Source organism: Eleginops maclovinus, chromosome 7 (genome assembly GCF_036324505.1).
Source record: "Eleginops maclovinus isolate JMC-PN-2008 ecotype Puerto Natales chromosome 7, JC_Emac_rtc_rv5, whole genome shotgun sequence".
NCBI classification, from domain to species: domain Eukaryota; kingdom Metazoa; phylum Chordata; class Actinopteri; order Perciformes; family Eleginopidae; genus Eleginops; species Eleginops maclovinus.
Genome location: NC_086355.1, coordinates 22,234,441 through 22,258,078, shown reverse-complemented (window position 1 = coordinate 22,258,078; position 23,638 = coordinate 22,234,441). Strand labels below are relative to the sequence as shown.

The 23,638-nt window shown below is 40.5% G+C and overlaps 3 protein-coding genes across 7 annotated transcripts; 2 read left to right on the top strand and 1 right to left on the bottom strand.

Moving 5' to 3' along the window:
• The first annotated feature begins 13 nt into the window (after positions 1-13).
• Positions 14-3,255, top strand: LOC134867151 (endoribonuclease YbeY-like). 3 transcript variants are annotated; one of them, XM_063887501.1, is made up of 5 exons: positions 14-313; positions 395-625; positions 1,562-1,693; positions 1,820-1,888; positions 2,943-3,255. In XM_063887501.1, exons 2-5 carry the CDS (start codon positions 416-418, stop codon positions 3,036-3,038), a joined length of 507 nt encoding a protein of 168 aa, XP_063743571.1. In that variant the 5' UTR covers positions 14-313; positions 395-415; the 3' UTR covers positions 3,039-3,255. The 3 variants fall into 3 exon arrangements, with proteins under 3 accessions (XP_063743571.1, XP_063743570.1, XP_063743572.1); XM_063887502.1 differs by having other exon boundaries at positions 23-92; XM_063887500.1 differs by having other exon boundaries at positions 14-625.
• usp37 (ubiquitin specific peptidase 37) lies at positions 3,216-16,068 on the bottom strand. 3 transcript variants are annotated; one of them, XM_063887491.1, is made up of 24 exons: positions 15,876-16,068; positions 14,795-15,026; positions 13,877-14,027; positions 12,549-12,634; positions 12,340-12,473; positions 11,801-11,878; positions 11,400-11,488; positions 10,880-10,973; positions 10,486-10,641; positions 10,064-10,195; positions 9,805-9,928; positions 9,110-9,357; positions 8,904-9,021; positions 8,665-8,744; positions 8,369-8,533; positions 8,216-8,269; positions 7,849-7,996; positions 7,550-7,769; positions 7,004-7,170; positions 6,747-6,807; positions 6,024-6,139; positions 5,749-5,818; positions 5,186-5,324; positions 3,216-4,719 (listed from the first exon to the last, which is right to left on the bottom strand). In XM_063887491.1, the coding sequence occupies exons 2-24, from the start codon at positions 14,969-14,971 to the stop codon at positions 4,632-4,634; spliced, it is 2,895 nt and encodes a 964-aa protein (XP_063743561.1). In that variant the 5' UTR covers positions 14,972-15,026; positions 15,876-16,068; the 3' UTR covers positions 3,216-4,631. The 3 variants fall into 3 exon arrangements, with proteins under 3 accessions (XP_063743561.1, XP_063743562.1, XP_063743563.1); XM_063887492.1 differs by having other exon boundaries at positions 7,849-7,993; XM_063887493.1 differs by having other exon boundaries at positions 12,340-12,455.
• Positions 16,069-16,111: 43 nt separating this feature from the next.
• cnot9 (CCR4-NOT transcription complex subunit 9) lies at positions 16,112-21,595 on the top strand. Its single transcript, XM_063887494.1, has 8 exons — positions 16,112-16,501; positions 17,136-17,321; positions 17,452-17,567; positions 18,669-18,778; positions 18,877-18,986; positions 19,583-19,681; positions 19,808-19,899; positions 21,229-21,595. Exons 1-8 carry the CDS (start codon positions 16,484-16,486, stop codon positions 21,395-21,397), a joined length of 900 nt encoding a protein of 299 aa, XP_063743564.1. The 5' UTR covers positions 16,112-16,483; the 3' UTR covers positions 21,398-21,595.
• Positions 21,596-23,638: the final 2,043 nt, after the last annotated feature.

Genomic DNA, 23,638 nt, shown 5'->3' with positions numbered 1-23,638 from the left:
CGGTCCGACACATATTTAGGTCCCCCGTCAACACTACCTTTCTCCTACGTCCAACATTGCGACCGTTTCACTGCTCTGATCGGCTATGAACGGTGAATGGACCAGTTTCATTAACGAAAGAACATTTTTTATTTATTGACTGTATTGCCTTATTCCACAGTCCAGAATAATCTTACATTATATGATTGGGGTATTTGTTGCTATCGTTACTCCTGGGACGTGTAACCTTGCTCTATTGACCGGAATGGCTGAATATCTCTCGTGGCTAACGCAAAGCTGACTAACCGTTCTCCTAAACCCACCGTATTAAATTGTGTGTAACTGTCCATCGGCGGAAGCGGGTTAGTTTGACCTGTGTCGGGGATTTCTTAATATATATATTTTTTCTTTTTAGCTTTTTACGCCGACTTTTTAAATGGGAGTAATACTGCGGAACCTCCAAAAGCAGGTTCCCCTCCGCCGAGCCAGGCTACGGAAGGATGTGGAGACACTGCGACACATCCTGGGCATCCAGAAGTTTGATTTAGGCATCGTCTGCGTGGATAACCACAGGATCCAGCAAATTAATAACATATACAGAAAGAAAAATGTGCCAACAGATGTCCTCTCATTTCCATTCTATGAGGTAAATACCAATAGATGTTCACACATAACAGTAAACATATTGCCATATTCTACCTACTACCATCTCCTCATTTTTAAATGTTTGTGTGTATTTTCGTCTTTATTTCCTATATTATTCCAACTATTAACATGTCTTTTTTATTTTAACATCTGTTAATTCTTATTTATCATTGAATTTTCTTTAGTTTTTTCGTGTTTTCTGTAAATATCAGATGTCTTGTACAGAAGAGGATGACAACTGACTTTAAATCTCCCACTTTTGGTCAGATCTGTTACAAGTAAAAGCCTTTAATGACTTCGCATACTGCAGGGTAGCTTGTGAATTTGCTCCAGGTGGAACTAAAGTCTGATTTAAGGGTTGATTATATTTCACATCATTAATCCAAATCTGTAAAATAACTAAAGGTATTAAATAAATGTAGTGGAGTAAAAGTACACATTTTTCCTCTGAATTGGAGTGGAGAAGAAGTACAAAGTAGCATAAAAATTAAATACTCAAGTAAAGTACAAGTACCTCTAAAATGATAATTAGTTACTTTACACCCCTGAAACTATATGGAAAACAGTCGGAAAATTAATTAATTTCCCACTAGGCCGATCGATAGAGGTTCATCTTAATATAAATCCTCTTCCGTAGTCTTGTGTTATACCTGTATTATTATTTTACTTGGTTTGTTTTTGTTTGTTTAGAGTTACATTGACATTGTGACAATACCATCTATTCTATTAACTAATGTCGGTGTCTATTTCAGCCTATTTACAAATCTTAAATGTCTCTCTTCTGTCAAATGTCATGCCAATAAAACCTATTCCGTTGAATGGAAAAATGCTGCTAGGCTTCATGTGTTTCTTCAGATCAGATAAGATAAACTCTGCTAGTTTTTTATGGACTTCTTGACACAATCCCTATTAAAATGTTACTTTGACCTGTGTCTAGGACCTGAGGCCTGGTAAGATGCCCCTCCCCCTTCACAGGGACGAGCAGAACCTCGGGGACATTTTCCTGGGGGTGGAGTTTGTGATGAAACAGTGTCAGGAGGAATCCCTGGATCTGCATGGAACCCTCACTGTGAGTAGTTCATTGCACACTGTCTTGAGTTATGACGACTTTTTAGAAATGCAGGCTGATTATTTCCCACTTTTACTATTATGAATTTGGCTGATATTGATTGCTCCTCTTTTGGTCATGTTTCAGGCTGTCACTGCGCATGGGATCTGTCACCTGTTAGGCTACAGGCATGAGACCGAAGAGGAATGGACAGAGGTTAGTGTGGGGATCACATGGTGAATGGATTTTGATGTGAAAAACACATTTCAGGGGTCACTTTACTAAATTACAGAGTTACATTTTCTGTCTTAACTTTTGAGTTGTGTAACCATTCGGACAGTTTTTGTTTTTAAATCCAAATCAACAATACATTTGAGGCGATTTGTATGTCTTTTTTCCACTCGCCACTGAGATTTTTTGATCCAAGATATTCGTCTGAAATGTCTTTCCATAGCACTCTACTCGTTACTCTTGATAATTTAAAGAATGGGACATTTTTCTTTGGTAATACAATTGGTTCCGGTAAGGTTTTGGGATTAAAAATGGGCTGTTCTATTATTTAATTGTAATTTCTTAAACTGAGAGAACCATTTTATTGTCTCTGTCTGGAGGCAAAATCTTAAAGATGGGCATTTTAAAACCAACATAAAGCTTGCCTTGAACTGTACTTCAAAATATCTCTGATATACGGCACATAGTATTGTTCAAATTTTTGTCGTACATCAATTTTGAATATTTTAATTTCTTGTAAACGTTTTAAATTTTGTACAACTTTTTCTAAGTTTGGAGAGTTCTCAATTCCTTGACCTACTTGGCAATAAACCTGATTAGCAAGAGATGTTTCTTGAAATTTGAGTGAACCGGCCCTTTACCTGAAAAAAGATACACACACACACACACACACACAAGATGGACTCAAAAAAAATGTCAGCATTTTTTCCCGCTATCCAAAATGCATTTGGTTTAATCAGGTTTATTTCTAAATCATATAAATCCAAACACATTTAGTATGTTAAATCCATTTTTCTCTGAGCTGGCTCACAAATATCTGCAGAAATGTTTAAAATAGCTCCAGCTGTTGTTGAAAATTGAGTTTTACTTAAACTATATCTAGTCTTTGGCCACTTGGGATGACTTCTTTATATTAGGGAAAACACAGTAGGCCCATACTGTGAATATTTGCAATACATGAATTAGTATTTTATACAACAAAGTGAATCTGAAAGTTGTTTGTTTGCATAGGGGCTTATATGTTCTGAAATGTTTCCAGATGCTTCAGAGGGAGAACTACATCCTCAGTGAGTACAACAGACTGACAGGAAGGAGCCTGGAGCCGCTGATGAAAAGGTGCAGTCAGGACAGGTAACAGCGAGCAGGGCCGGCTCCCTTCCCTCTCTGGTGCTTGATATTGTTTTCACTACCCTGTAACCATGGACTTTAATCGCCTGGCAGTACACACACATTGGCATGATTGTGGATGTTCTTTTTCCAACCCTGGATGTGTGTTATTAAAGTGTTTTCAACATCAAATGAAAAAGCTGTGCACTTTCACCAGAATATTTTATTAAAATCTGCTTTAGGAAGAGTCAGTTGTGTATGAAGGGTAGAAAAAGCTGTTCATCTTTACTTCACAAATACATCACACCCTCTTTACACCGCATCAGGGACAAATGTAAATACAAGGCTGACGGAAAAAAAAGGGGAGAAGTCACTTTTGCCTGCAGTCGTAAACGTTCAACACTGTCCTAATAAACCCCACTAATATGGCAGGTATCAATATCTGGTTATTACCCATGTTTTATAAAGCTGTTAAATAGATTTTCTTCTGTTGTGAGGGGAGGGAACTCTGCAGACACCATGTTTTAATGTTGCACTTTAGCCATGGTGAACTAAAATGTGATTTTGCTTTTTACAGTGGTCACAAAAACAGCTGTACAACCAGTGTCTAGGATTGGAATAACAAAATACTTCCATTAAATCTTTCTATAAGTAAGCACGCCTCATAGGAACTACATCAACAGAGTGTAGTTCTGCAGACTGGCCGTAACGATGATGCATATAAAGACATTAGGCTAAAGCTAGCTTCCCTGGTGGTCTAGTATTTATGACTTCTATTTGCTGTGGCATATCTTCACAGGTTCATTAAAAGGAAATCAACCCTATGTTGAAATAAATAGAAAATCTGTTGGCTTTTTATAAAGGAGAAATCTGACTTGCACATTGGTGACAAACATATTCAAAAGCGACAAGGTTGTGCAACTTTCAAAGTAAAGCTTGTATACATGTTTATAAAAGTTTTCTTGGGAGGCACAAAGTCTTATTAAAGTATTAGAGCTTTTTTCCACAAATCTATAATATGGAGACAAACACACAAATTAAGTAAGTCACGAAAAGCAACAGTGGGAACTGTACACACAGAAAGCAGATTTTGAATTGGCCAGTTTGTGCCAGAACATAAATATTGCACCGAATGTACCCGCTAAATACAACACCCCCTCTAACTCTATAATAGCTTATACTCCAACATAGAATATGTCTTTAATCACTTTATATGGGAAATAAAGGGTCTGCAAAACATACATTTCATGAAGCACCAGTAGCATCTGATGTGCGAGTTGCTTTTAAGAGAAAGTCCGAAAGAACGGCATTAAAGTCGAGAAACAAAGGAAAACATTTACAAAACGTTTGTTTGATTAAAAATCATAGCAAAGAAAGACTCCGGCCCCAAAAACATGGAGGCAACTTTTGATCCACTGAACATTTGTAACAGCATTTCTGGTGCGTTAAAATAGTCTTTAGCACCCGTGTTGGCATGTTCAGGTGCTAATTTAACAGGGCATTTAGTGATCTGGAGAGAAAGGAGAGCCTGAAGGCGACCAAAAAAGGATGGCCATCGGTAGTTTTCCAAGTTGTTCAGAGGAGAGCTCCATCTGTTCGGTTGTGTGTGTGTGTGTAGCGCTCAGAGGGGCTGCAGGACGTTCCTCCCGGCCTCTGAAGGGTTGCTGGCTCCAGATCTCTCCACTTCAGACAGCTGCTCAAACATGTCCCTGAGGACACGAGAGAAAGAGTGTCAGAGCATGTAATGCCCTCCGACATAAAACTAACATGCTAGTTATATAAAGCTTAGTTAAAGATACGTCTGTAGTATGTTAAAAATACGAAAAGGGTCAAAGTATATCATGTTGAAAAGTATCAAAATATGAAAGAAGTGATGTCAAATAATATTTCAAGAAACATAAAATAGCATGTCAAAAAAATGAAATAAGTCATAGTAAAGCCTAAAGTATGTCTATAGTGGGGGGGGGGGGGAATAATGACCAAAGCGGGTGTAGTTCAAACGGAACATTTACTTTGTACAATGCACTGGATGTCTTATTTTTTTTTTCTCTAACCGGAAAACACAGCGACAAGCACTTCAAAATAAAAGCATTTCCTGTCAAGGATTACAAAATGAAGTTACAACAATAAGACAGCAGCTGTTAAACAGAGAGCCCTCTGGTTGTTCTAACTCACTTGTGCATGTAGAAGAAGATGTATCCACTGCGGTCGCGGTCTCTCTGGACGGCTGCTTCCTGTGTGCGCGACACATCCAGGTCGTTGAAGGTCAGCCACGACTGCTTCTTCATGTCGTACACGTCACTGATGTAATGGCCTAGGGAGGAAAATGAATAACTTGGTTTTAAACACCAGGAAAAGGCCTTGAACCAAAACTGTTCCAGTTGTTCTCACTGGTAGGCCAGATGTGCAGCAGCTCAAATTGAGTTTATGCAGCCGGTATGAATCTCCATCAGCTCAACAAACTGGAAATGCTTTTGTTTTAGGATAAACTGCAATGTGTAAATATCTGCTCAGGCAATGGATGATATAACAAGCCACCCTATTACACTCATTCACAGAGGTTAAGAGGTCTTCTACACAAACATGGCACTATGCTGCTCAGGTTTTATGTGAGGTAGTCTGACATCCTGAAGGGTTTGGATTTGCTCTTTTTGCCAAATGGCAGCTATAAATCATCTACAGTAGGATTAGTATGCATTGTACAGCTGCATGGTGGACAGAAGCACACAGAATCTCACCGGAGGAGGAGCTGTTCCCGATGTGACTGACCACACTGATGAGTCGAAAAGAGTTGGCCAGGTCTCCGCTCTGTGAAATCAAACGTTTCCAAGGTTACTATGAATGAAGGCAGGTCAGTGTGTCCAGTGTAAACGGCATCTCCTTTGTTTGTGAAGGAATGGTTTTTACAGTATCTTTCAACTATTTGGAATTGATTTTGAGTTTATTGCAGAAACGAATGTGGGAAATGTATCCTGACTGTTCTACTTCACATCACAGAGCAGATGGTGAGTACCTCAGCGTTCCTCTTCAGGTTCTCTGTCTCCGTTTCAGTGTACTCCATGTCCAACACGTCCTCGTTGCCTGAGTCCTCGTCTGAGCACAGTAACTCTGGCAGAGAGTTGTTGAACTCTGATGGGGGGGAAGGAGAAGATGTTGATACTGGTCAGGCATTTCCACACCACTGAGTCTTATTGAACAGGACAGTGAGGTGCTCGGAGGACTTCACTGAAAACATATGACAGTGTGCTTTTGCTTTGCACAAATGGTATAAAGCAGGGGTCTTTTGCTTGGGTGAAGAATAAATGACGAACTATCAGAAAATTAAATTAGGTATAAAGCCAGTCAATGATACCTTCCTCCCCTGCCTACCACTTATACAACCAGCAGATGCTGCTTCCACCATCATTACCTGGCTCTTAAAAAGTCAATACTTTATATTATTGTCATTAACAGCAGTTTGAGTGACGGGGTATGGCCAAAAACAGGCTTTGTGCTTTCACAGGGAGCTTGATCAACAAATTCAAATCAGTTCATTCTTGATTCCAAGTGGACTTGAGATATAAAAATAAAGAAATTAGCTATTGGCAGTCTTGAGGTATCATGTCTGAAAGAATGGGACGGATGGATCAATGGTATTCCTTCAATCAAAAACACTCAACCCAAAACGATTGCTTTCAGGGATAATAACAGTTCAGGAGTTTCCACAGCCAGCTACTCAACATTGAATCAATGATACCTTGCAGACTGAGCTCGGTGGCCCTCTTCAGATCATCATCCTCTCTCAGCTCCTGGGCCTCCTGTATGGGGAGAAGTAGAGACAATGAAATTCAGTGGACTACCTTTACACATGGCATCTTTTACTCTAGTGTTTATTGTTTGCTTGCTCTGACTTCAGTATATTAGATAAAGGTCATCATATAAAGGCTTTGTTTATTATTATTATCGTGGTGCTACAACATTATTTCGAGGCAGGACCCTTGTTCCAGGTCTTACATGCTCCTGGAGGCTCTGGGCCAGCGCCTGCTGCAGCTCCTGCTCCTCCCTCTCCTGATCCAGACTGTACTGCTGCACCCAGTCCAGCTCCCCCTGTTGCTGCACCCCCTCTGGAGTCTGGTTCTCCTTGTTCTCATCCATGGTCAGGTCCAGGGAGTCCAGTACGTCTAAGACACACACACACCATCTGTACATCAGTGACTGCTTTTTTACTGCTGTTGTTGAACATGGCCCCTGTATACTTTAATTCTCCAAGACTTTCTTTCGGTTTTTTAATTCTCTATTTCCAGTGGAGGCGTGTAACGAAGGGTGAGTAAATGATACAAATCATTATTTAAAGAAAAGTTGACATATTTATGAATACTCATTCAACCGAAGTTTAATAATTATAATGTTACTTTGCTTAAGACATATTCATTTTATGACAGCAGGAGTATTTACAATTTTATTTTAACCTTATGTTTGTTATTATCAGCTGCTACTTCAGGACTTTATAGGATCACTTCCTTTTTAATTTAACGATGGATGTTTACTCGGTGAGCCTACCTGCAGGCTGCTTGCTGTCTGTTTCCAGCAGATCTGTGTGGTAGGCCAGGTCATGAGCGTCTGTGTCCCCGAAGCCTGTGTCGGGGCTGCTGGTTGGCTCATCCTCCATTGGGGGCGGGGCCGAGAGCCCAGCCTCTTGGCGACTCATCTCCAGCACGGCGGCCAGCATTTCTTCATCATTTATGCCACTGAAGTCTGCTGAATCTATGGCTGCTCCTCGCTGGAGACACAGAATAACAGTGTTGTAACACCAGCAGGGGGGGGACGCTAAATCAGAAATGTGACTCCATCAGCCGTACCTCTTCCGGTCGCTCGTCTTCGTCAGGCAGGCAGCTGCTGAGGTGGCGTTTGCGGCTCGCTGGGGCTTTACCGTTGGGCTCTTCTTCACTATCAGAGTCCAGGAGGCTGGACGTGCAGCTGGAGTTGGCAGCTTTGCCTCCAATCCTTCTAGATACAGTAATAAGCTCAGTAATCAGATGTAGAAGCTTGTTTATCATAACGTTTGTTATATGTAGCCAAAATACTTGAGGTCTTTGACCAAAGATGATGTAATTGGATAACTTGAGGACTTTTTATTTAATAAGTTATTCTTACTGCCCTCGCACTTGACAGTATTTATTGATATTGTAACCCTTTCTCATGTTTTCCAAGTCCCACAGAACTTACCGGAGAGGAGCTGTCGACGAGTTGACACACTGCGACGTTTTGAGTGTTCTGGAACTTCAGAACAAAGAAAACGTTTAGAAACCTAAATATTTGACGCCATCTCGCAACCAAATGACACCCATTTTATGCATTGTAGCTCCACAGATGTCTTACATGGAGGATTGGGAACTCCAGGCAAGGCTGATAGGGGCTCGTGTAGATTCAGTGCAGTGGGACAGCAGGGTCAGGTACCGGGGGATCACCACCTGCTGGCCCAGCTTGCTGTTCAGTGACAGCTGGGCGTTAAAGCTGTACCGTTTCAGGTGGAGGATGAGCACTCTGCGGGGAAGAACCGTCACAAATCAGAACAGTTCCTTACAGCACGTACCTGTTGTGATTCATGTCTTGTGTTTGAAATGCAGTGTGACCACTTATTATGCATGAGAATTGAAAAGTCTGTGTGTACACACCTGGGCAGTTTGCTAAATTTATGTGTAACAGTCGCTGATTTCCCATTGCATTTTTCACACGAGTACTCTATTTCCTCCATCTGCAGAAGAAAAGGGAACTTCTATCATTGCACATTAAACAATTGCATATCTAGTTTAGGCTCGTCACTTGAAGGTATTGCAAAACTCGAAAAGTTATTGAAGATTAAGGATTCATAGAAATTGATCAGTACTATAAGCTGTCAATGAGAGACCCTCACCCTAAAAAAGAGATCCAGTGAGTCCTGGATAGAGCGTAGTGGAAGTTTTTTCTTCCGCCGCGGGAGGTCGATGGACAAGTCGTTAAACTGCTCTCGCTTGGTCACTACCTCGCCACAGCTGTAACAGGACATGAAGGCATAAAAGACTTCTTCTTCTCCAGATTCACATGGAACTTCACAGTGAATAAGCAGGAGACAGGCCTCACCCTTTGCACGTGATGGTGTGCTGCACCTCGAACTCCATGTTGACCGCCACAGGGCAGGTGTAGATGCGGGACGTGTCCGTTTCTTCACCGGGCTCTGCTTTAGCGGCTGGTGACGTTCCCTCCTGCCTGCTCTCACACGCCACAAGGGACGGCGAGGAGGCTGCCGCTTCGTTTGACCAGTTCTTGTTCATTTTCTCCACGTCGTCCTTTAACTGGTCCAAGCACTGGCTCAGGAACTCATGAGCATCCTGGGGAATAATGTAATAAAGGTGGGTCATGTTCAGTTTCACTGTTCAGGAACACAGCGTTGAGACAGACCATAATACATACAGCTCCGAAAAAATGAAGAGACCACTGGAATGGCTGCCATACATGAAGACATTTAGATTTAAGAAAAATGTGGAGTGGTCTCTATGCTATGAAAAGGTGACCTTCATTTTAAAAAAGTATTCGTAACATGTATGTGTCCAACCCCTTAATTAACTAACTAAATATATATATATGTTTTAGTATATACTTTGTTTTGTTTGACATCTGTTATTACTATTGACATGTTGGCACTAAAATGTGTATGAGCATTACAAATAAACAAATGCGTTTCCTGCTAAAGTGTGTGCCGTGTGAGCCATCTGCAACAACACACAGCATTTTAAACATTAGTGTACTTGAACAGTTGCTCAGAACAGAGATCTTACATTCTGCATGTTTCCAGAGAAACGCTCAGCTGTGGAGGAGATGGCGCTCTTCACTTTCCTCAACAGGTCCTTTTTTGTCTCTGGACAGCCCACATCCTTCTTGGCCATAAGGTGAGCAAAGCGCCTGCAGCAGGGAAGAGATCCCACAGAGTTAAACACTCAGGCAGGTTTTTTCAGTGTTTTGAAAAAAAGGGATAGGTTGGCAAAGCACATGATTACAGGTCTCCCTTTAATCCATCCACACACCCTGATGCGGTACCTGAGCAGTGCATTGATGGGCACCTTCTTCCACGGGATGCTCTGCCTCAGCATGTCATTGGAGAAGGAGGGGAGGCTGAAGAGGGACTGCAGGATGGCGTTCATGTAGCAGGTGTTGCCCAGGTTGGAGAATCTGTGATATAAAAATGAAAGGAGTTACACATCTGGATGATAATAAATGGGGAAGAACAAAAACTCTAAATCAAGGCCTTCAATTTGGTTGGGATATTATTATTGGTGACACCATCTCTCCCAGGATCTGCAGTTGTATGTGAGGGTACAAATTAAACGGACACGTTGGAAAAAAATGTATCTTTGCAATAGCTCAGAAGGAGGACATCAAAAGCTCTTTTTGTTTTCCCTCGTGCGTCAGACAGGTTAACGTAGCTCACGTTTAGTGCAGCACATCTGGCTTCTCCTTACCCTTGCAGAGGGGGCTGAGGCTGGGCCAGGGTGGACGGCCTTTGCTTGTTCCAGCCACCGTAGTCCAGAGTGGGCCGGACCTTCTTGAAAGGAGTGGAGTGATTGGGCAGCATGAGGCTCCTCTTGGCTGAAGAGCTCTGTGGTGTACTGGACGGCCTGTGTGGATTTGTAGGAAATATCATACAGATGTGACTCACTGACCTCACAATGACTTGATACTGAAGTGCTCTTTAAGTTTCTCGATTACATTTTATAAACAATTAGAATTGACCTAAAGTTGTTTCTTATTCAAAACGTTTCACTGCACTGTTCTAGTATCTCTGCATGGAGAAGTAGATGTGTGGATTTAAAACTGTTATCTGGTCCATTACAGCTCAACACCACAGAAACACACCTGTCCAGGAAAGAGTGGCTCTGGCTGTAGTCTTTCGTCACAGATCGGCTGCCGTAAAAGGACGTCGGCTGAAGGGGAGTCGAACTCAGTGAAGCTGTCAGTGAGGAATAAAAGGAGCGATTAAAAGGACAGTCAATTTTGGGTCTGAATAAATAGGTTTGGAAAGGTAAATAGAGTGGTGCAGGAATGAGTCTTAAAACACGGAAAAGGAGTTTGCATTTTACACTTCAGGTTCCTTTGACTCAGTTTTTTTTTTTAGCCTTAAGTTTACTTCTGGCAATGCATTTACATTATTAAAAAAACAGAATTGTTTCCTGCTGAACAAAATATGATAGAATCTTAAACACGTGTTTGGCAAAGATCTTATTTCTACGATATTCCAAAATGCTAACTTTTGGGTGAAAAGAGGTCATCACTGCAACACCAAAAGTCAGTGTGCAGTGATAGATGTCATAAGCAGAAGTATGTAGACAGTGTTGTTGTTGTTGTTGTTGTTGTAGTAGCAGTAGTAGATGTTTACCTGAGCTCCTGTTCTCCTCAGCCTGCTTCAGCTTGTCTTTGCAGCTCAGTAGAAACTTCCTGGATGGATCTGAAGTGGCCTTGTTGTTGCTAAAAAAATGTATGCACAGGTTTTTGGATGTTAATCAACCAGACTACGGAAGAATTAATGAAAACAAAAAAGATTTGTACGCATTTTGATCAACAACCTTAAGTTTGGCCATTGAGTAAAACAGAAATACATGGATATAAAACAAATGACAATACTGTATATATTTACATTCTTGTATCCATCTGATGAGGAGACAAAAATACAAAAAATATAGATACCATGTCTGAAAAAAGCTACAGAACTCAGGTCGATTCATGTGTATCCAACAAGCCCTGCAGCTCAGTGTGGGCAGTGAGGCGTGTTGCTTTTACCTCGATGAGTCATTTTCCTTGGGGTAGTCCTCGGTCAGGTCACTTTCAGAGGTGAGGAGTCTCTTTCTTTTCTCACTCCTGAAAAACAGTGACACGGAACAATTCATGTCACAAGCATGAACTGACTGAGTAACTGAGGAACATAACAACTGAAGAATGAGAAGTTTAAAAGTCTGCATAAAGAAAGATTGTCAAACAGAAAACACGCCTGTTAGAAGACAAAACTCAAACACTTGCTTCTCAGTTTAAAGGCCAGTGTCTCTCTAATGAGGATAGAGCACACGGCCTTGTATTTGGCTGCCTTGAATAAGCATTGCACCCTGCATCTTTTCACTGAGAGCAACACAGTTTTTGTGCAACCGCTACCAGCATTTTGAGTTTACATTTTTTAACTCTTCAGTAAATCACTGTAGAAATGGGATGAGACTCATTTCTTGGCCACGTCTTTCAGTTGGAAATGCTGATTTGTTTTTTAAGGAGTTTGAATCGTTCACATAATGCAACTTGCCATGCAACAGCCGGATGAATTTCCATCCTACCTGTTTTCAGAGAGTCCCGTACGGGTGGGAGTGGAGGCGGCTCTGCTTGGGCTGCCCAGCGGTTTCCGTGGTGTTGTCTCCTCTCTGCCTTCTGTGCTCTGACGCCTCGGGGTTGTCTGGAAGATGTTAGGAATCTGGGTATTCAAGTCACGTATAAGGGTACAATGTCTAAATTCAATGTTTAAGTGTGTTTTTTTTTTCTTGCTCACCTGTCTCTCCCCCGACGGATTGCTGTCATTTTTCAAAGAGCGGTTTCCAAGCACACTGAGGTTTGCGCTTCCGTGGGATTTTAAAACTGGAAAATTAAGAAGGAAAAATGGCAGCTCAGGACACAGCATGTGAATTTAATTATAACTTGAACCTCAATTAAGTCAGGGATTGTAGATCCCGCGTTCACACAGCACTCCAATGACATTGTATTTACAAGCTTGCACAACCGGTAACTACACCATTGATATTAGCCCTGACTTACTCGTTTCAATTTGAAATTTCCGAGGAAATATATGAGGAAGGGTAGTTTTAACATTTTAAACTGCTATTATTGTATTACTTTTTACGTTATGTATTACAATTCACTATCAGAAACTGACCATGTCCACACGAGGCCAGGATGTAGGATGATTTTCTTGCATTTTATTCGGAATTAAAAATAATAAAAAGATCCTTTTCTAAAAATTGGTCCCAGATACACTGAGAGAAGATCAATGCACTGTTTTCTTTTAACCTTAGACCTACCCCTTTTCTTTAAGAACAAACTGAAAATCGTAATCTAACTGCTGACTACACAGTATCAGTAGGAGAAGGAACAGTACAAACTTGCATCCAAAAACACAGGACAGTGTGGAAGTTCATCAGAATGAAATGCAAGAGGATGAACATGTGGTATCTAATCCGGCCATTCTTTATCTAAGGCTAGGTTTAGGTAAAACAATGACACAATACTCAGTAATCTCTTTTGTAGTGAAGTTTTGTGCATGGTTTTTTACAGTGGCAAAAAAATAGATTACAGTATAAGACATTATTGAGTAAGAATGGAATTGATATTAAGTGCTTCAAACGATTGCTTTAGCTGACACACAACTAAAAGGTACTCGGAGCATCTCTGCCTTGTTGCAGCTCTTGTCACGCCTCACTATCCGGCATGTGGCTCCTTCATTCAGTCATCAGCTCAGTCTGCCAGGTTTCTTTTGAGTTCGACCACAATGAATCAAAACATTTAGTCAGCGCAAAAAAAAAACTGAAAAACATTTGCAAGGCAAATAACTTCCAATAAGTGTGTTGATAGTTGAAAAGCGTGTCGGGCTTAGAAGCAACAGATCGACGACAAGGGAAGGCTGGAGTCGGAGCTGCGAGAGACCAAAGTCGACTCTCTACACAGACCCTACAGACCCATACTTAATGCCCCCCTCCTACAATTCAAGACATAACCAAAGCTTAATATAAGACAATGAAGGGATCAGTGAGAGCCCTTGTTTTCGTTGGTGCTGTGGAACAATCAAATTTTGCATATTGTTAAAATGAGCAGTGGTACAATTACCTGGCTTTCCAGTCTTCAGTTTGTCCAAACATTCTTTGGTGTTCTGAAGCAAATTCTGTGGAATCTTATCAAGGACGATGACACTGTTGTCCATCAAAGTCAGCATGATCCGGCTAAAGTTCTGGGTAACGTTCTTCAAGTTCTGGTTCAGCTAAGAAAACAATACAAGACAGTCAAATAAAAGTCAAATGAGATATTGATTGACTTCGTCATGTTTTGTTCACTTCTGTGCATTACTAAGCTGTTTAATGTGCATCCCTTTATGACTGTCATTTCTTTAAATGTACAAGTCTTCCCTGACATGACTAAAATATATCTCAAATGTTGATGGGAAATATAGTCTTTGTGTTCCTAACTTTAAATTGTACCTTCCATCTCTGTACATTTTATAGTATTGCTGATGTAAATGTTGAAAACAATGAGATAGACAAAGTAAATAACAGCAGAGTTAGGGAACAGTCAGAGAATAAGGTGGTATGTTATACAGGCTGGTCATTTCTTCTCTTCCACAGCTACCATATCAACTGTTTTTCCTAAGGCTTTTGGTACGTAGTTGAAAGGAGATTCATCAATTACTGCTCTGATGACATTTCTACAGAAGAGACGGATGTCTGTAACAACTACTGTAAGTATAATTGTTTGTATATATATATATATATAAAATGAATATGTCAATATGAAATGTATGTTAATGTTGTGTAATTATTTTGTATTCTGATGCTTCGGCAACATTTCTTCTTCTAACTTTCATGTCAATAAAGCCCTTTTGAATTTAATTGAATTGGAAGAAAGTGTTAGTGCTGGATCTCAAAATAGAAAAATGTAATAAGGGGTACTGCTTCAGAATCTAACGTGATGATTGATTAATTTGCCGTTGTCATTATTGAATAACCGACAAGCACAGAGTTTGGACAATACCTGGAAACTTTTGGAGGCTCCACTACAGTTAAATCTTAGGCAGAGGTTGATTTTGTTGTCCTTTTCCAGAATCTCAAAAGTTCCTTCTTTCCATTTGGTGGTGCCCAGATCAAGGCTGGTAAGGCGGATCTTAACAATGGCGCCACCGCTGGAGAGTTTGGGCACTATGGTTGACATGGCTTACTATCCAGTTGGTGCACTTTGGAGGGTTGGACTTGTAACCAAACAAATCCTAACACAAGAAGGAAATCGAATTAAATCAGTTAATGAAACCACATTGTATCATTCATTACCCATCTCACAGTTCTTGTTTACATAGTGTGTATACAAGGATGTGTTTTTAACCATCTTGCCACCATAAAACCGTTATTATTCCAGTAAAAAGGAGACAAGAACTCAATGATTAACCATACCAGAATAAAATACATCTTTAGCACCTGTATTGCACCTGTTGTTAAACTCACAAAAACTCGTGTTACGTATACGTGCATCAGCTAATAAACTATTAATAATGCATCTAAGCTAACCCGTTATGGCCAACGTTTAACTCCTGAGCGCTTGTTGAAAGTCACAACAAACTTCAAGTCGACCACAAGAAACATACCGTTAACATAACAGCTGCACGGCTCATTTTAACACAGATGATAATCTCACGGCAAATATTTAACACACGGTTGAATGTGTCACAAAGTGGGAAAACTCACGGCACTTCAATAAGAGTCTATGCAGCCTTGTATGCATTAGCCTTCAAACTAGCTCAGCAAAGCGAAGATGCAAGACACTGCGACCGGCGCTCATTACTGTGTTCTTGGTTGACATAATTCTTACAAAAATAAACGTCATAAAAATGAGCTAACCAACAAAGTTACAAAGAAGCAGCTAGGGTGACATTACAGCAAAGCCGAATGTCTGGGATGTAGATGTCGTCCCCCCATCTATTGACGCTGAATGGATGGGGGAGGCCGACATTAGCTAGTCTGCTAGCAGGCTAGCGGGAACTAGCTAACTGGCTAATTTGACTGATAGTAATTTGGTGATGAAAACAGTGTCACCCTTTGGTTAAACCTGCGCAGTTCGTTACCTGTCGATGATATGTTCTCTTCTAGAAACTTTTATATCGCAGTATCGTTGTCGTAGGTCCTTCGAGAGCAGAAAGTTTGTTTTGCCGGCATTCACCTGCTCTCAGTATATACGTTGTTGACAGTGGCCCCACACACGACGCCTCTCAACACTGCGCGATGATGGCGGGAATGTGAAAATTTACAACGGAAATGATAACCGAGAGTGCGTCCGATCCGGTCCCACTGTGCTCTCGCGATATCTTAATTGTATGTATTTAGGTTGCCACCATTGCCCGCAAAAACTCGCCATTGGATTATGTTTTGTTTTTTTTACAATAACGGTTAAATTTGAACTCTCGAGGCTGCTTTCTATACAGAATAACGACAAATATTAACGTTTTGTTAGCGCAATGAAGTTACGTTGCTTGTAACGTTGATGTTTGCGCGGAACTACTGGATTTCATTTGTCAAGACGTTGACGCTAGCAGCTAGCTTGGGCTAGCTGCCCGTACTGTGTGTTAATTACTTCGGGTTTGTTTCATTGCTGCCACAGAAGTTTGGCAATACACAACACGATAGCTGAAGCAGTAGTTTAACAACACGTTTGGACCACAAAGAGCTTCAGAGAATGCTGGCCACGGGAGCTGTGAGTATCTTATTTCAGTATAACGTTACTGAAAGCTATCAACCGTCTTAACACTCATCTCCTTTTGTTGTGTTGCTTTGATTGTTTAAAGCATCTTGATAAATCATTTCTGACAATATTATACATAGATATTGTGTTAAACTCTTAATTGAAGCTTTAAAATGTTTGGAATAATCGTAAAACTCCATTTTTGTAACGTTAACGTTACACCGTTCATCCAATGTAGATAATGTAGATGGTTTGTATCACTTTATCAGTATTTCCCCAAACTCAGCCTGACACATTTAGTATGTTACATATATAGGGATCTCAACCAAAGCTGTGTGCGGCTTTGAATAATGTTTGGCTGCAAAGTTTGCAATGACTTTTCTGATATAACTAGGAGAACAAATAATTATAGAGATCTCAGTACTCAGTATTTTCCAAATAAACACTCACATAATCATACCCCTTTTAAAATATTTGTATAGCTTTAATGTGGTGCCTCAAGGGGATGGGCACACACAAATTATACTGTACATACGATAAGTTGTCTTTTCTAATTGTACTAGATTGATACACAGTATGTTTCCAATCCTTAATTAATTTGTCGATGATGGATGGACTTACTGACTATTATCCCCTCCTTTTACAGGCTGTAACTAACGTCACAGCCCTGGCTCAGGTAGACCGGGAGAAGATCTACCAATGGATCAATGAGTTGTCCAGTCCCGAGACTCGAGAAAATGCCTTGCTGGAGCTTAGCAAGAAGCGAGAGTCTGTGCCAGACCTGGCACCGATGCTCTGGCACTCCTGCGGCACTATTGCTGCCCTGCTACAGGTATGAACCCAACCCAAGCTATAGTATCTTTTAGTCACTACACCAGTGTGTTCATTAAATCTGCTGTTGTGTGGCTTTGATGCCAAGTTAAACAGATTTTGTGCCTCGTCTTTTTCCTTTTCTTCAATAGGAAATAGTGAACATCTATCCATCTATAAACCCACCTACGCTTACAGCTCACCAGTCCAACAGGGTGTGCAATGCTCTGGCACTTCTGCAGTGTGTTGCCTCACACCCCGAGACAAGGTAATGGGAAGCTAATTAGATTACAAATGGCTGTGTTTTAACTTTTCTTTTACTGCTGATGAAGACAGAATGGCTTTCCTTTCCCACTGGATAAAATAACCAAGTAACCTATGGCTACTGTCTTCAGTGGAAATCAATCGATGGATTAAAATACTTTATTATTCCCAGGGGGAAATCAGGTTAAAGGTTACACTCTTCCTTTATTCCTTGGAGAAATGACTCTCTATTTATTCTTTTAGCAGTAAGAAGTCATGGAAATGTCTGGGTGTACCTGTTAATTTTCCAATGTGATTCTATGTTGCGCTCGGTGGAGTTATAAAATAATAAATGATATAGCAACAGGGGTTTGGAATTTGGACAATTGTTATAATTATTAAAGAACCACTAATTCTCAAAGCCACCAGACTCCAGAACAATGTAGTTTCATTTCAACTGGGTTTCCTGTTAAAAAAAATGCATATATAATATGCCCCACTTTTGAACGGGGAAACAATCTTGTGTAATGCTTCTTAAACTATAGGACTGAGACATTTTGTTTAAATACATTTGACACAATTTACACAATGCTGATCACCCAAAAACAATGGCAAATAGTCACTGGTAAACAATTTCAGTGAGAGTTGAATGTTTAATATGAGAGTATAAATATTTAGTCTAGTGGCCATTTTTTATCCAAGGTTATAATTCTTAGGCCACTTAAAGGCTGCTCTGTCGTAAACAATTATAAACCTTAACCTAAGCATAGTCCGAAAACATGATTTCATACAAATTATACAAACATGGGATCATTTTCATTCATGATTAATAAACAATTTGAAATGAAATTCAGAGGATGTTCAAATGTCTTGTCAATGGCTCTTACATTTAGTGACCTTTTAAAGTAAACGCCTCACAGCTGATGTTTCTATCAGGCATGACTTGCGACTCATTTTAAATGTGTAGATGAAAGAGTATGTCTAACAACGAAGAACATTGTCTTTGTGAAGGTAATCGCTTGTAATGTCGGTAAAGTGACCTTGTTGCTTCTGTGTGATATTTACTGTGTTATTGTGTTCGTCTGGTCACGTGGATTCAAAACCTTGTCCTTCTGTGTTCCTCCAGGTCAGCTTTTCTTGCTGCCCACATCCCTCTTTTCCTTTACCCTTTCCTGCACACTGTGAGCAAAACGCGTCCGTTTGAGTATCTGCGACTCACCAGCCTCGGAGTCATAGGTAAACTTTACTCCTGCTCAAGTGTTTTTAATTTCTTTATTTAAGATTGGTTAAAAAAAAAAGGTTTCTCATCAAGCTGTTCTTCTGGGCTTCCACAGGTGCCTTGGTGAAAACCGACGAACAAGAAGTGATAAACTTCCTCCTCACCACTGAAATCATCCCGCTGTGTCTCCGCATCATGGAGTCAGGGAGCGAGCTCTCCAAGACGGTACTGAACTCTTCCAGTAACTCATCATGCAGTCCTCTGTCGCATTTTTTAAAAATCTGTGTCCAACCACAACATTTCTCTATCACTTTTTCCAACCTGCCACTTTTCATTACACCTGATTATGTGCAGTAGACCTTTTTCTTTTTTAGGGATGGATGTTAATATTGCCATGATATACGAGGGTTTAAACATGTTCAACCACCCAAAATTGACATTTCTGCTGGTTTGACAGTGATGCATACACAGTGCAAACCCTTGACTGTGCAGGTGCCACAAATCAATTTGGCACCAAAGGTCTACCTCTCATACTTGACTCTTACTAATAACGGATGATGTGCTTTCTGTCCGGATCTTGCTCCCTCTGTTGACCACTGCACATTATCCCGCTAATTACACGACTATTCACTGAATACTGTACATCAACAGTTTGACTCAAAATATAGATTTTTGAAATGATTTTGTTTATCATAGCAGCAGCTAGAACTGCGGCAACTGTTTGAACGCTGCCAGAGCCTATACTGTGTTCCCTGTAGGTTGCACTTCCTGGCCTTCCTTTTCTGCAGATTTCTCTGTTTTGACTTCATTTTGTTTTGTAGGTTGCTACTTTTATATTGCAGAAGATCCTGTTGGATGACACAGGACTGGCTTATATATGCCAGACATACGAACGTTTCTCCCATGTGGCCATGATCCTTGTAAGTACTCTTTGGGAAACCTACTGAAATTCATGGGATGTACCTTCTACGTTTCTCTGCAAAGTGTGACACTTGGCATCATCTGTCACAATGTGGTATATTAATATTTCATTTTCTTCTTTGCAGGGCAAAATGGTTCTCCAGCTCTCTAAGGAGCCATCCGCTCGCCTGCTGAAGCACGTTGTTCGCTGCTACCTTCGCCTTTCAGACAATCTCAGGTAGAGCAGTGTTTTACAGATATGCAGTATACTGTGTGGGGTCAGCCGGTTTGAACAGTGGTTCTTGATTGTGCTATGATTTGTATAAAGACGTGACCAGTCCCTCTTCACTCTGGAGACGGGGTCGACGATAGAACCGAACATTTTGACCATCAGTACTTGCCACTAGAGGGAGCCATTACACAAATACAGTGTGTGCTGACTGTCCAATGTATTAGCAGCATGTGATCAGAACTCAAATGTTTGCACAAATATTTGTTATTAGGTGAAGGTAATGATTTTCATTGGATCTCTTAAAAATAAGTGGTTGCATCCCTACAACTGCTAAATTCTTTCTTATTTTTTAAAGTCATATAAATGTATATTTTTGCTGTTTTTAGCTGCTGGTAGGACCAACAAAACAAATTATTGTTTTGAGGTTGAATATTATCTTTTTTGGACACAAGTATTGCAATTTCAGAAGAGATTTTTTACTATTAAAGGGAACACTTTCCCCTCAAATAAAGAGCTGCTAAGAAGTTTAGTAATCTAACATTTTTCATTATCTTTTAAAGCAGCTTTTATTGTGAACCCAGCACTGAACCTTGTGGAACCCCATGTGGTCATATCAGATTTGGCTTTTTTGGTTTGACATTAAAGAATATTCCTTAATTTCTATTGCTTTGGATTTTGCTATGATCATTTCTAATCAGAGCCGAGCATAGCGCTACAGCTCTGCTCCACCGTATATGACAGACAGCATGGGAGACTGCTTGTCCTGCGCATGTTTTTTTGTTATTTAATCTACCAACATTTAGTTTACCCACCAGATAGATCAAATACAGCCCATTGCTCTAATCCATTCAAGCAATATCAATAATGCATATCGGGAAAGCATATTGTAGATGAGTTTTTGTACTCATAATATATATTAGTCCGTGATAATGAACAGGAAAACCTTTTTGTAAATAGCAGACCCATATCTGAGGATTACCCTCGTCTCTTCATGAGTTTTACACATGTGGATGTAATCTTGCCATGATATGCTGTACGTAGAAAGGTACATATTTTTAAAAGGCTTATCTCTCACCAGTGGTCGAAGAAGTACTCCGATCTTAAATAGTAGCAATGTCAAATGTATAAAAAACAGTTCAAAATACAAAAGTATTGAATACTGCAGTGACTTTTACAAAGAATAGACCATTTTGGAAATGCATCCCAAAATGCACATGTTTTTGTAGGTGTGTACTATCTGATGAATGAACATAAGTGGAGAAGCTGGCTTTTTTTAGGGTAAGCAGTTGTTGACAGAAGTGTACATTATTTTCTGCTGTTGTGTTTCTTCCTCAGAGCCAGAGAGGCCCTGCGTCAGTGTCTGCCCGACCAGCTGAAGGACAGCACCTTCGCCCAGGTTCTGAAGGACGACACCACCACCAAGCGCTGGCTGGCTCAGCTGGTGAAGAACCTGCAGGAGGGCCAGGTCACCGACGCCAGAGGCATCCCACTGGCCCCCCAGTGATGAGGAACAAAGTGTGTGCTTACTGCTGACACAGACTCATCACTCTCTAGATTTTGTAATTTTTGCCAAAAGTGGCGCTAAGACTGTTTGTCTGCAAAGGGAAGGACATAATAGGAATGCTTGCTTTTGGATAGTTCATTTACACCATTATTTTCTGCCAGTATGTCACTTCCACACAATAAAAAATCTGTTTTTTAAGAGCTTGTCTGATTGCAGATTTTTAAGGCCAATACTGATAACTGATATTTTATAATGCATTAAATCCAGCAATAATGTGTTGACTGTTAATTGTTTATTAGTTACATTGTTTGGGCAAAATCCAAAAGTAAAACATATGTCTACATATGTTATCTTTATAAATATTAGGGTCAATTTTTAACAGTACATTTCACTAGAAAGTAGAATTAAACATAAATAACAAAGCAAAAATAGATTAAAATTTAAATAAGAAATCTGTGCTACTTTTTAAACTGCATCATTTAAACTTTTATTGCTGTATTATTGCAATATCAGCAATAAAAGGTGTTTTGCAAAATATCGGTCAGCTCGTTTTTTAACGGTTAGTCCTGTAACTTTTTGTTCCATTCCTGTTCAAAGATGGAATTGTTATTTTTTGCTTCTTGCATTTCAAGTCAGACTTTTTAATCTAATTCTGCTAACCCCCGTCAGCTGATATTACTGTATATGCAGCAGTTTAGTAAACGGCGGAAATATTTCTGTACACTGTTCCGTTTAAGGCCGTGTGTATGTGTATGTATGTATATATATATATACACAGTGGGGCAAAAAAGTATTTAGTCAGCCACCAATTGTGCAAGTTCTCCCATTTAAAAAGATGAGAGGCCTGCCATTTTTATCATAGGTACACTTCAACTATGAGAGACAGAATGAGAAATAAAATCCAGGAAATCACATTGTAGGATTTTTAAAGAATTTATTTTCAAATTATTGTGGAAAATAAGTATTTGGTCAATAACAAAAGTTCATCTCAATACTTTGTTATATACCCTTTGTTGGCAATGACAGAGGTCAAACATTTTCTGTAAGTCTTCACAAGGTTTTCACACACTGTTGCTGGTATTTTGGCCCATTCCTCCATGCAGATCTCCTCTAAAGCACTGATGTTTTGGGGCTGTCGCTGGGCAACACCGACTTTCAACTCCCTCCAAAGATTTCCTATGGGGTTGAGATCTGGAGACTGGCTAGGCCACTCCAGGACCTTGAAATGCTTCTTACGAAGCCACTCCTTCGTTGCCCTGGTGGTGTGTTTGGGATCATTGTCATGCTGAAAGACCCAGCCACGCTTCATCTTCAGTGCCCTTGCTGATGGAAGGAGGTTTTCACTCAAAATCTCACGATACATGGCCCCATTCATTCTTTCCTTTACACGGATCAGTCGTCCTGGTCCCTTTGCAGAGAAACAGCCCCAAAGCATGATGTTTCCACCCCCATGCTTCACAGTAGGTATGGTGTTCTTTGGATGCAACTCTGCATTCTTTCTCCTCCAAACACGACGAGTTGAGTTTTTACCAAAAAGTTCTATTTTGGTTTCATCTGACCATATGACATTCTCCCAATCCTCTTCTGGATCATCCAAATGCCCTCTAGCAAACTTCAGACGGGCCTGGACATGTACTGGCTTAAGCAGGGGGACACGTCTGGAACTGCAGGATTTAGGTCCCTGGCGGCGTAGTGTGTTACTGATGGTAGCCTCTGTTACTTTGGTCCCAGCTCTCTGCAGGTCATTCACTAGGTCCCCCCGTGTGGTTCTGGGATTTTTGCTCACCGTTCTTGTGATCATTTTGACCCCACGGGGTGAGATCTTGCGTGGAGCCCCAGATCGAGGGACATTAGCAGTGGTCTTGTATGTCTTCCATTTTCTAATAATTGCTCCCACAGTTGATTTCTTCACACCAAGCTGCTTACCTATTGCAGATTCAGTTTTCCCAGCCTGGTGCAGGTCTACAATTTTGTCTCTGGTCTCCTTTGACAGCTCTTTGGTCTTGGCCATAGTGGAGTTTGGAGTATGACTGTTTGAGGTTGTGGACAGGTGTCTTTTATACTGATAACGAGTTAAAAAAGGTGCCATTAATACAGGTAACGAGTGGAGGACAGAGGAGCCTCAGAAGAAGTTACAGGTCTGTGAGAGCCAGACATCTTGCTTGTTTGTAGGTGACCAAATACTTATTTTACCGAGGAATTTACCAATTAATTCATTAAAAATCCTACAATGTGATTTCC

Coding starts and splice junctions, on each gene's coding strand:
- cnot9 (XM_063887494.1), top strand. Junction 18,779..18,876: donor CACCAGCCTCGGAGTCATAG/GTAAACTTTACT, acceptor GGGCTTCCACAG/GTGCCTTGGTGAAAACCGAC. Junction 19,900..21,228: donor CGCCTTTCAGACAATCTCAG/GTAGAGCAGTGT, acceptor TTTCTTCCTCAG/AGCCAGAGAGGCCCTGCGTC.
- usp37 (XM_063887491.1), bottom strand. CDS start 14,971: ATGTCAACCATAGTGCCCAAACTCTCCAGCGGTGGCGCCATTGTTAAG. Junction 9,022..9,109: donor CACACCATCACGTGCAAAGG/GTGAGGCCTGTC, acceptor GTCCTGTTACAG/CTGTGGCGAGGTAGTGACCA. Junction 6,140..6,746: donor CACCGAGCTCAGTCTGCAAG/GTATCATTGATT, acceptor CCCCCCCATCAG/AGTTCAACAACTCTCTGCCA.
- LOC134867151 (XM_063887501.1), top strand. CDS start 416: ATGGGAGTAATACTGCGGAACCTCCAAAAGCAGGTTCCCCTCCGCCGA. Junction 626..1,561: donor TCTCATTTCCATTCTATGAG/GTAAATACCAAT, acceptor ACCTGTGTCTAG/GACCTGAGGCCTGGTAAGAT. Junction 1,694..1,819: donor ATCTGCATGGAACCCTCACT/GTGAGTAGTTCA, acceptor GTCATGTTTCAG/GCTGTCACTGCGCATGGGAT.